Below are 12,135 nucleotides of genomic sequence, written 5' to 3'. Positions count from 1 at the left end.
AGCACGCGCGCACTCAGCCAGCACGGGGCTGAAGCTCAGCAGCTCTGAGCCTGCCCCCAGGCCCCTGGTTCAGGTCTGGTGCTGCACCATCCCTCTTCAGAGCCAAGCAACTGGAGGCTGAAGGAAGCAATGACTGCAAGTACAGCGAGGGCAACAGGTCAAACAGTTTACTAAATCGATTCGCACCATTGCAGAATTGGAAACAGAACTAAGGACGAGAGGGGCTGCTTTTGTTTTCCCTCCCAGATTCATCATGGAGACAATAAACAAACACAACTCAGGTCGACAGCTTCTGTTCCTTTAAAAAAAGACTGGGACACCACTGGGGGTTGGGTGAAGCACCACGACACAGTTACAAAAGGGGGCGGCCTGCTGCTCTCACGAGTAAAAGACTACAACTCCTACCAGCTTCCTGCTTCGGTCAGACTTCAGGAAAATAAAACTATAAAATCTCCTAGATTACACTAAGGTCAGACAATGCCTGGGACACAGTGCATTAACAGCAGTAATGCCAGCTATCAGTGCCAACAGAAAACGGCTTGAGAAAGTAAAAACAGAACAAAAGCCCTCCCCGACCGACCCAACGCCCCCCCCGCGTTCCCCCAGGTCAGCAACATTTCAAAGGAGGGCTGCTCTGCTGCACGAGGAGTTAAGGGCTTGGGGAGGACCAGGGGCTGGTTGCTGCAGCTTTCTAGGCTTAGTTGGCGTCTAGCTTGGCCATTTCCTGCACGTAGATCCCTATACTCTCGCTGTCGAAGAGCACGAAGTACACCGTCTTGATTGAGGAGGACATGGTTGACACAAAGTAGCTGGAGATGGCTTTCAGGATCAGCTGAGCAGCTGTCTGCTTTGGGAAGCCATTTCTAGGAGAGACAAAAAGAAAGGAAAGGAAGAGCTGCTGCAGGAACTTTGCTGGTGTAGCCTGGCAGGCAGGGCCCTGCCCCTTCTGCGCAGCAGTGCGGGAAACAAAGCTGCACGGCCGGAGCTCACGCTCCGAGACGGAAGCTACAAACTTCCCTGCTCAGGTGAGACTCAAAGCATTCCCACACACAGGGCTGAACAGAGGGCTGAGCTCCTCAGAGTTCCCTCATCAGTTTGGAGCAGCTGGGCTGACTTCACTGCTGCCACCAACACATCAACATCACTGTCTGCTCTCGGGGGCACCAAAGGGACGGCTGTGGTACTCTCCCCTCATGCTGCCAGGCGCAGAATGAGAAAGGCACTGCTCAGGCCTGCTCACTGCACCTCACCCTACCATAGAGCACGCTGCCAGGGCAGCTCTGTGCCATGCCACAGCTCCTGCTGGTTCCCTCTTTCCTGCCAATGCTCAGGTTTTTCTTTCACTGAAGAAGGAAAAGCAAAGCAAAGGAAGAGGCACGCTGCAAAGCCCTCCTGTTCTTGCAAAGCCAACTGAGCTGCTCGGGGAGACTCAGTGCTGTGATGGAGACACAGGAGCTACTGCCTGCTGTTGGGTCCCACAGGGCACAGGCTCAGCAAGTCTCTGCATCAGGTCACTTGCTGCTTACTGAGAAGTGCTGTGTCCTGGCATGGATTGAGCAGATCTTTGAGGGCTTTTGCTCCTGAGCAGGAATTCTCATGCAGGCCAGCATCAAACTGGGGACACAGACCGGGGCGGAGTGGCTGCCAGGGCACCTGTGCCACCTCCGTGGTGTGCCAGAGGGTGGTCACCACGGGGCAAACAAAGCAAAGGAAGAGCTGCCTGGCCAGAGGGAAGCCTGTTACAGGCAGTTGTTCAGAACCACTCTCCCAAAAGAGAGCAGAGACAGAGCAGGAAAATGAGAAGCAAGGTGCTGACCCAAGGCCATGTGTGGGCTGCAGGGAGCAGAAGCCTCTTGCCTCATCTACTGCTCTGAGTTAAATTCCTGTGGAAAGGCAGCTCGAGCCTTTAGCCTCCAGTGTCAATTCAGATCAAAGGCAGAGCCTCAGAGCGAAATCCCTGCACTGAGGATGATTTTATGTTCAATCCCCAACTCCCCTTTCCCTCTTCTCCTGAACTCCAGGCTACCTCTGTGCAGCACCCAGCTCGTGCCGTCCCCAGGCCGGCCGGGGCTGAGCAGCTGGCCCTCTGAACGCCGTTTTATTTGCCCCTGTGATTTATTTGAACTGCCCTGCTGTAATCCCATTGCTCCACTATAAAAGAGAATGAAACTGTTTATGTGGCTTTATGGGGTGATGTCTGCCTGACAGATGTCTGCACTGCAGCAGCTGCATGCATGTGGTGTCTTTGGCATTTGCTGCCTTTGAAAGCCCCACTTTGGGGTTCTTCTAACGCTTCTGACTTCGTAAAAACAAGTCAAGAGCATTGTCAGAATGTGTGCTGGTCCCTGCACAACTGACTGAGCCTTGAAGATCTCTAATTAAGGGGAAAAAGGGAAAATACACAACCTCCTCTACTTCTCAAGGCCTGCTGATCCCTCTCCATCCTTTCAAGGCCCCACTTCAGCTGGCAGTGAGCAGGAGGTGCAGATGCTGAGCGGAGAGCTCGGTGCAGATCCTGCCTTCAGGAAGCAGCTCTCACAACACAATGTGGACCTCCTGATGAGTCAGGGTTTCATCATCTTCCAACACCAATCAACTGCTTCACAGCAAGGGCTGGGAATGGTTCTTTGCTGGGAGCTCTCCAGAAAGGAAAGGGCTCTGTGGAGGATACTTCACATAGTTGTGCTTTGACACAACCAATTCCACAGGCAGCTCACAGCCCATGGGGGAACAGCTTCTCCCAGAGAGCTGTGCAGAGCTTCTCTTTGTTCGGCCCAGCCTGGAACCCTGGGAGCAGTGTGGCAGGTCACTTATGACCCCTCTGCAGTATTTCTCTGCCATCTCTGCTCTCAAGTGCCAGCCATGCCAGTTAAGCTGAGCTGGAGCTCTGGCAGATGCAAGTCTCTCACATTCAGTACCTTAGTGAGACTTTGATTTCTTCATTGTCCTTCACCCAAAATCTCAAAAAGCTCTTCCTGCCCTGCCCCACACAGCATGCAGGAATCAAGCACAGCACAGTGAGAGGAACATTCCAGCTGTACAGCAGCCACTTCTGTCCTGGCAGGTTGCAGAGGGGCAGCTGCTCAGGCTTAAGCACACAACTGTGTAACTCGGCCTACCTTCGGCCCTTGGCCTTCACACTGAGCCATCCTCCCAGACCAAGTGTTCCAACCCTCCCTCCCCCCAAGCCCAGCAGCCTCACACTGGCACTGGGGTCTGCATTCACACCCTTAAGAATGGGATCCAAAGGCACTAAGCATCCTGTGCAGAGCCAGAGGACCTTCACTTCAGACCTTGGCTTTCAAAGACCTTGGCAAAGGCTTTTAAGGCCTTTTTTTGTCCCTGAAAGAGCAAACTGCACAGAATTCAGCTTACAGATTTGGGGTGAAAGACTGAAGTGACTCTGAAAATCCTGAGAACTGAGGCACCTCAGGCTTCCTGCTTAAGCCATCTTCTGCCCATCCTAAGACAGACTCTGCAGTAAGCTCAATCATGCACTAAAGCCAGATAAAACACAGCCCTTTCCTTAATGCTTTCCTCCACATCCTCCATTTATATGTTCAAACTGAGAGTCTGAGAAGGGTCTTTTACCATCCTCTTTAAAACTTGGCTTGTGCACTTTAACCTCTCTGCATGCTTTCAGACTCTGCAGGGCCCACCAGGAGACCTGCCAGAGCTGAACCAGCAGTCAGGAGGATGCTGCAGGCTCCAGGCACAGCCTCAACAAACCCAGCAGCAACACTTCTTCTGGGGACCCGGTTTAAACAAAGGAGAACAAAGGCAGCCTTGTAGCATGGGAAAAGCCTGGCACACAGGACATGGCACTGGGAAGATGTGACCTATTTGGCAGGGGGTCTGTGTGGCAGCCTTACCTGCCACTGCCAATGGAGGGGAAGGCAATTGATTTCAGCTTCTTCTCGTCAGCCAGAGCCAAGCAGTTCTTCACTGTCTTTTCCAGCAGCTCCTCACATTTGTCTGAGCCCCAGCCTGGGCTGTTACAGTGGATCACAAATTTTGCAGGCAGTCCATGGCCAGCACTGACAACAGCTAGCAAGAAAGGAAAGTGAAACATCATTGCTTTCCTCTCCTTGGAAAGAGAAGGGGGATTAAAACCCAGCCAGCTGACAGACATTCCCTCAACCCCTGTGAGTGCTTGAGGGTACAAATCACACAGCCTTAAAACACCCCCCACACGATTACAGAGACTTTGCATTTCCCATTTCCCACTTCCCACTGCTCTGTGCTAAGTTATAAATCACAGCTACAACCCAGCTCCTCCTGCAGAGAGTGAGACTTCGTGGCTGACATCAAAGGAAACACGTTTCTGCTGGGTAGCAGCCAGGCTGAGGTGTCAGGGAAAGGCAGTGATGTGCTGGAGCACAAACCTGTTCCAGGCCTGAAGGATCATCCTTTGGGTCAGCTTATGGCAGGGCTACAGTCAACAGCAGGATGCTGGGCAGAGTGCTGGCTCCTGTGACCTTCAGCTACCTCTGCTGCAGTTTGTTTGGGGAGCTTCTGCTCACACTACAGCCCAAAGGGGATCTGTTCAGAGCTACTGGTGCTCTGCACACTGCTAAGGAAGGCTGGAAAAGAGCTGAATCAAGAGTTTCTTTTCCAGCTCTGTTTCTGAGGAGCTGTAAAGAAGACATTTGGAGTGAGTTCAAGACTTTGGGCCTGGTTTTATCCAAGATTTTTTGTGTATGGGTCACCCAAGACCACTTAATTCTGGTTTTAGTTTACCTCTTTCATCACATTCCTGCCAGGGGGTTGGTCAGGATGCATTTACAGTGCCTGCTTCACACTGTTTGCCAACAGGCAGGCATCATAAGGACAAAAAAGGGAGAAGAATTTTTACCATGCCACTACCATGGCCATATGTGAATGGGAGGATGCAGCAGAGCCTGCCTGCAGTCTCAGGGACTCCCCACACTAGGGCTGGGGTCACCACTTCCCTGGGCTCTGCCTGCCAGAAGACAGGGTAAGAGGATCACTGCTTCTTCTGAACTCACAGGTCTGTGGTTGCAATTAACAGCTTGCAACTTTGGTTAGTTAAGGACAGAAAGAAAAAAGAGAGGGGAGAAAAATGCCTTAATCATGAGCTGAGGGATTAAACCCAGCAGGCTGAAACCCCACAGGAGCACACACTGCACCTTCACAAGGAGTCAGCCCCCTAGCATGCAGGCTTTGGGATGTAAACATACACAGCCACAGAAGTGGAGGGGCAGAATGGCAGCTCAGGTCTGCAAAACCAACCCCAAAATGCCAATAGTGTCAAAAACCAGGTTTGCAAAGATGCTTAGGGGCCAGAAATCCTCTGCTCCACTCTGGAATGTTTATGAGGCATTTTGTTATTTAAGCATAGCAGAAATAACTCTTGGAGCACAATCCCCACATGTGGCTGCTGCAGGAAGGAGAAAACAGCCTTTGCCATATGGGCCTGGCTGGAGGTTACCCAGCAGAGCACACCCTAAAGGATCTGCAGGCCTTTGGGGAGCCAGGAGGTGCTGAGCAGCCCCAGTGTCAGGCAATGCTAATTTGTCATCATGTGCAGCTAAAATGTTGGCAGATTCACAATGCATCATGAATCCAAGGGGAAGAGATCGAAAGCAGCTGACATCTCTCGAGTCAGATGTGAAATGTGGATCACATCTTCATCCCCCCAACATAACCCTGCACTGAGATGCATCAGCAAGTTCACTGCTGCTCAGGGACTGTTTACCAGGGTAGTCATTAATTAACTCATTAGGATTCTGTGGAGGACAACTGGTAATTACCAAGAGCAGTTGTCCCTTACCTCACACACTCGTGCTCTGAAAGAGGAAGGCTTTTGGTCTAGAGACAGAGCCACGGACACAGGCTGGACACAACTGTACTCCAGGTAAGGATCCTCAGCCAGCTCACTATGAGCCAGGGAGTGCCCAGGGGGCCAAGAAGGCCACCAGCAGCCTGGCCTGGATCAGCAATAGTGTGGCCAGCAGGAGCAGGGCAGCGATGGTGCCCCTGGACTCAGCTCAAATACTGGGGTCAGTTTTGGGCCCCTCGCTAAAAGGTGGACACTGAGGCCTGGGGCAGGTCCAGAGAAGGGCAACAAGGATGGCAAAGGGTCTGCAGAACAGGGCTGGGAAGGAGCAGCTGAGGGACATGGGGGTGTTTGGTCTGGAGAGGAAGAGGCTGAGGGGAGACCTCATTGCTCTCTGCAGCTCCCTGAGGTGATAGGAGGAGAGGAAATGGCCTGAAACTGTGCCAGGCAAGGGTTAGGTTGGAGAGGAGGGAAAATTTCTTTACTGAAAGAGTGGTCAGGGACTGGCACAGGCTGCCCAGGGAGGTGGGGGAGTCCCCATGCCTGGAGGTGTTCAAGAAACCTGTGGCCATGGTTTGATGGCCAGGGTGGTGTTAGGCTGAAGGTTGGACTCAGTGACCTTAGAAGGCTTTTTAAACCAAAACAATTCTGTGATTCTAATTGAAAGGCTACCAATGAATCAGAGCAATCTGAACACTGGCTGTGGGTATGATGGAGAAGCTGACAGCTATCAGCTCTTCTGTAGACTGCTCCAACAAGTCCCTGACAGCCAGTTTGTCCCAGTGCAGAGCAGCTTGTCCTCTGGGGTGAGACTGCCAAGCATTGCTCAGAGCTGAGGAAAACAAATACAGATCTGTTCTCTCCAACTCTCAGCAGCCCAGTTGTGAGCAGTTTGGTCTGGGCTGATGGGAAACACTGTACAGAGGCAAGGGGGAAGGAAAAGAAGTCACTAATTGACTCCACATATTTCTGCAGACCAAGAATTCCAGGGAACACTTATTATTGTTTGGAAAAAGCAAGGGGGGAAGGGGGAAGAAAAATATTAAGCAGCAGAATTAATTTCTGCTGTCAGAGCTGAAGGCTCCACATCTCCCTCTCAGCTTCAGTTTACAGTACTGCACACACTGTATTTATTTACACAGCATAAACACAGATGGCAGGAGCAGCCTTCTATATGAACAACGAGGATCAGCAGGCTCCCAGCTGGTGTAAAATCCTCTCTCCCCATTACCAAATTTTATTACTCATGGAGCAGATTCCTCTCAGAGATGACATCGAGTTTGGTAAGCAGGCATCAAAAAGCTGGAAGCTTTTGCAGGGATGCTTTTGGCACTGCTTAGACAAAGTACCCAGCAGATGCTGAACTCTGAGCACGTGCTTCAGTTGGGTGAAATGCAGCAGCATTTCAGCAAAGCAGATATTTGACAGGGCTGGACTCAACTCTTGTGTGAAAGCAGCATCACAGTCATTGCTTTGCTCACCTGGGCCCTCACTAATCAACATCCACGGTGGCTGCATGTACCTGGGGACAGCCTGTGGCACTGGAGGGCTGGAGCTCCTCTCCTGTGAAGACAGGCTGAAAGAATTTGGGACGTTCAGCCTGGAGAAGAGAAGGCTCCAGGGAAGCCTTAGAGCTCCATTTCAATACCTGAAGGGGACCTATGGGAAAGCTGGGGAGGGACTGTTCAGAAGGGCCTGTGGTGACAGGATGAAGGACAGTGGTTCGAAACTGGAGCAGGGCAGATACAGGTTGGGCATCAGGAGGAAGCTCTGCACCATGAGGGCAGTGAGAACAGGCTGCCCAGGGCTGTGGTTGAGGCCCCATCCCTGGAGATATTCAAGAGCAGCCTTCCTGTGGCCCTGGGCAGCCTGCTGTGGTTGGAGGTGCCCCTGCTGAGGGCAGGGGAGTTGGACAAGATGACCTCTCAGGGCCCCAGTGCAGTCTGTGACTCTGCACCGCAGCGCCGCGGCACAGCCCAGGGCCCCTGGCCCAGGAGGGGCAGGCTGCAGCGTGTGCGCTTCAGCACAGGACACCGCGAGCATCGTGCCCCCCAGCAGTGAGTCTGCAGGGCTGAGCTGCTGCTGCAGCAGCAGGGGGGCAGCAGGCCGCTGGGGGCAGGACTCACCTCCGGCTATGTCCAGGGGTCCGTTCTTTTTGCGGAGCTCAATGACAGCCTCCACAAACTCCTTGCCGCCCTTCTTCTCCAGAGTGCTCCCTGGACAGAGAAGGATGAGTTTATTGCTCTGCTCCCAGCCTGCCACTCAGACATGCCAGTCAGAGGTATCTGTAGTCATTACATCACTCTAGAGTTTTCTGCCCAAACAGTGTTTTTTTGGGGACTGCAAAGTAAGATCTAAACCTTTTGGGACTTGAGAGTTAGCTAGCCATTAAAAACAACAACAACAACAACAGAAAGGAAAAACCAAAAAAGACAACCCTGGCACCCCAAAAACCTCACCTGGGTCTCCCTCACTACCACTCAGACTCCGAGCTTCATGCCAGGACATCTGAGGTGACGCCCCTGCCTCCTGCCTCAGCGCGAGCAGCTGCCAGTGTGAGGTGCTCCAGAAGAAGGCGCTAGCTCAGGAGCGGCCGAAGCTGCAGCGCTCCTTCCCCTAGGACTCATTTCCCCTCTCTCTTACAAATTGTTTTAAAGAGCCATTTGCCACAATAAGAATTTGAAACTCACCTGATCTTGGTCCCTGACCCCAACAGGTGGCACCAGGAATGAAACAGTCTCGTGAGTGCAGCGGGCTGCTTTACTTGGTAACTGCCCAGCTTGTTGAGCCACCTTTAACCAAGAGGAAGAGCCTCAGAAATCAGGAGAATCTCTAAGGAACATTTTCCTCCAAAGAACTTCTCTAGCTACAGCTAAGGAGCTGGGCAAGGTCATTCTGGGAGGAGCAGAGCTGTGCGGCGTCGCAGGGCAACCAAAGGGGTGCTCTTGACAAAGGCAGTCCATCTCTAAATGGTTTAGATCTTATTTTGCAGCTCTAGTTTGAAATATTGAATAGAAAACACAGCCCAAGAAAGCAGTTTCCTGACTACATAAAGCATCACCCCACAGGATTCTGCGCTGTGCACATTGCAAAGGCAGAGAAGTGAAAAGCAGTGATTCATCCAGGCTCTGGCTTGAGACATCACTGTGAGAACTGATTGCCAACACTTCAGAACTAGGATCTCTAGCAGACACTTGGTGACACCCCTTACTTCCACTGATGAGGAAAGACAAGTTGCAGTTTCTGATGGAAGTGCACATACTGTATGCTCAGGGGAGCAGAGGCCCTCCTCCAAAGATTGGGCTGCAGCTCAGGGAGCCACCAGATGCTTTGGGTTTGGCACCACAGCTACATTTCTTCCTTAATGCAGGTTAAAGTTGGAAACAAGAATGCATTTGTTTGTTTGGTCAGGAGCTGACTCTGTGACCCTGCCTCTGCTTATTGCTTTTGGGGTGCAAAAGCTGAGGAGGATTAAAAAGCCTCTGCCTCTTCTCTTGCTTTTTGTTTGGTCAGAAGCGGGTCCCAGTGCTTTGCCAAGAGCTGGGCTGCAGGGCCAGCCCCCACAGGCCAGGCTTGCTCTTTGGCCTCAGTTCAGCTCTTTGGTATAAATGCTTTGGTCAAAGTTTAAACAAACAAACTCCTTGTAGAGAATTGTTTGAAACCCCAAGTCACCTGTCTCCCTGACACAGAGTGGAAGGCACCTTGCACAAATCTCCTGGAGAAGACACTGATGGCTTTGCTAGTAGCTGCAAGGTGTCTCAGGAGAGCAGGCTAGGAAAGGAGATCCACCCACAACTGAGGGGCTTGGGTGGATCGACAACAGCAGGAGACATCACGTCCTCTGCTGAACCAGCCATGGGCTGAACCGTGGACCAGACCCTGAGGCAGCAGCAGGGTCTTACAAAATCCCTCTGAGGAGGGTGGGGAGGAAGGGAAGAGCCTTCCACTCTGGTTGTATCCTCGCTGTGTTTCCACAGTGTTCCTGTTTCTGTTGGTGCAGACTGCAGTTACATTCCCCTCGAGTCCATGAACTCGGATCACTCCTAAACCCCATGACATTTGTAATCCTTAATTTCTCTTGTTTCAAGGGGAAACATAATTAAGCCTTGTGCAGAACCCAGGAACAGCAAAGATCTATTAAGTAGGTCATTTCTTTGCCATTGCAAAGCTGTTGTACATTTAATGGAATTTAGCCTAGTTTGGTTTAATTCAATCCAGAAGGATCAGCTTTCCCCCCTCTATTGGGAATTAATTCATAATTAAAAGCGATGAACAACCCTGTCAGTTTAGTTCACTGAGCTCTCTTCTTGCAGCTCTGGTACAGAGAGGAGCAAGGGGAGTGTTTTGGTATGAATCAGTGAGGGTTGCTGCAGTTCCCCATCAGTTCTGTTCCTCTGATTGCTGCTGAGGCTTTATACTGAAACCATAGTTCAGAGCTATGTGGTAAATGAGTTTCAGCTGGGAAGGACACTGTGGATGTGACCATTTTCCACTGCACTGGCAAGTTTCTGGATGGAAGCCTTGCTTCACAGCTTCAAGGTTAGCAGCTTATTTGCTCACAGGCATAAATATGTGTCACTCCCATGAGAAGCAGATCATTATCTCATGCTTTCCAAGCAGGCATTGGTATCAGTGTTGAAAACAGCGTTAGCAGGAATTTAGGCTCTACCACTCTCAGGAGAAGCCCCCAGGACATTGCAATTGTTAGGGAAAAACAACAACAAAATAATACATAAATAAATAAATAATTTAGATGGGTAAAAGTTAATCATTGGAAGCTAAGCATTTGTGCACTTCTGTTCTTCCTTACAGCAGTCAGAGGCAAGAGGAACCTACACTAAGGCATGGGCAGTGCAGCTTTGAGGGGCAATTTTCTGTGTGGGGTGGTAAAGTGTTTCTCAGTCAAAGACCCCCAGTTGGCTAAGGGGTCTGACAGCCTTCAGAAGCCTGCTGCTCAGATAACAGGGCGCTGTGACACTTACTTAATGTCTCTGCATAACGTCTTGCCAGCCAGGCCACAGCTGCTCCTGCCCAGCAGCCTGCAGAGAGCTACATCTGTCTGTGTTACTCTCGGGAGCCCCTCCAGCAAAAGCAGGGCTGCGGGACAGGCCCTGGCTCTGCAGCAGGACGCCTGCCCTGAGTGCAGAGACCATCACACGGCAGTGATGGGGTTAAGAGAAGGCACAGGGCAAAGGCTGGGATCAGGTGGCTGTTTAAAGCAGGCTGGGCCATCGCCTTTCCCAGCAGCTTCTGTGCTCAGCCCCGATGCTGACTGCCTTCTCAAATTACCAGGCAGGTCAGGCCGAGTGCTGCTACCCTTCCACAAGGTCCTTCCAAACACAGCGTGTGGAGGAGTGTCACTGAGAGAGGTTACTCAGGGGCCACTTCAGACACGGAATTAAGGTGGCTGACGTTTTTCTACCACGGCTTCTCTCACTGCTGCAGCTCGGATGCCAGCTGCCTGGCAAGCACAGCGAGTGGCACTTGCCTTCTGCTCGTGGGCATGAGGGCCAGTGAGCAGGGCTGCAGAGGTCATCAGTGCACTAGGTGAGATGTGAACTACCCAAGCTTGTGAGGTCAGAAGCTCAGGTGGGCTAGAGCCAGCACGGCAGATGTGAACACCTGAAACTCAGGGCAGGGAGCGTGTGCTGGAACTGGTGAGAGATCTGATGATCAAGAGCCAAAGCACATTCGAGGCAGGCACTTCCCACCTCACACAAGCCATGTGGCAGTGCACGGCCCTGCCTCACATGCCTGCTTTGAATGCCCTCCTCCAATTTGAGCTGGCTTCCCAAGGGCCGATTTGGGGCAGCGCCACCGCAAGCGCCTAGCGAGCTCGCGAGGCTTCAGTTCTTTTCAGGCTGGGTCAGGACTGCTGGAAGTGAGAAACGAATGCAAACCTGCATAGCTACCCCAAGCTGTGGCTGCTGATTGACCATGCACACACACACAGACTGGGCAGCACTGAACTCGCCATTACCTACTTCACCACCGGTGTAGAAGTCAGAGTTTGTCGGGTGAACGACAGCATCACTGTCGATCGTGGCAATGTCAGCCTGTACAACTTGCAACTACAACAGGTAAACAGATGGAGATCAACCACGTTGGACAGAGACCCAGCACAGGCTCTACATTTACACACGAACCAGCGTCCACAGCGGCCTACCTGTGCACCTCCGAACCTTGCGCCAGAGGGGTGTGCTGGGCTGTGTGTGCAGGTGTGTGCAGAGAGAGGGCAGTGGGGCCGGCGCGCCCAGCGAGACTGAGCGGATCGAGGGGACCGCGGCGAGGCAGAGCGATCGCAGCGGCTCACCTCCGCTTTTCCAAGCGGCTAA

The 12,135-nt window shown here is 52.1% G+C and overlaps 1 protein-coding gene across 7 annotated transcripts in view; it reads right to left on the bottom strand.

The window, feature by feature from the left end:
* Positions 1-228: 228 nt before the first annotated feature.
* The window catches only part of LOC104309640 (core histone macro-H2A.1), a 44,558-nt gene continuing 32,651 nt past the window's right edge, over positions 229-12,135 (bottom strand). For 2 of the 7 annotated variants that reach the window (XM_054168714.1, XM_054168715.1), the window contains exons 6-9: positions 11,781-11,871; positions 7,927-8,016; positions 3,873-4,047; positions 229-863 (exon numbers count right to left, since the gene is read on the bottom strand). In XM_054168714.1, the coding sequence (XP_054024689.1) occupies positions 698-863; positions 3,873-4,047; positions 7,927-8,016; positions 11,781-11,871 (522 nt within the window). In that variant the 3' untranslated portion in view covers positions 229-697. Of the gene's footprint in view, positions 864-3,872; positions 4,048-7,926; positions 8,017-8,490; positions 8,593-11,780; positions 11,872-12,135 lie in introns of those variants that run through there. The other 5 variants (XM_054168713.1, XM_054168712.1, XR_008462647.1 and 2 more) reach the window with 4 other exon arrangements.

This window comes from Dryobates pubescens, chromosome 16 (genome assembly GCF_014839835.1).
Source record: "Dryobates pubescens isolate bDryPub1 chromosome 16, bDryPub1.pri, whole genome shotgun sequence".
Classification (NCBI taxonomy): Eukaryota; Metazoa; Chordata; class Aves; order Piciformes; family Picidae; genus Dryobates; species Dryobates pubescens.
This window is presented reverse-complemented; position numbering and strand designations above follow the sequence as displayed.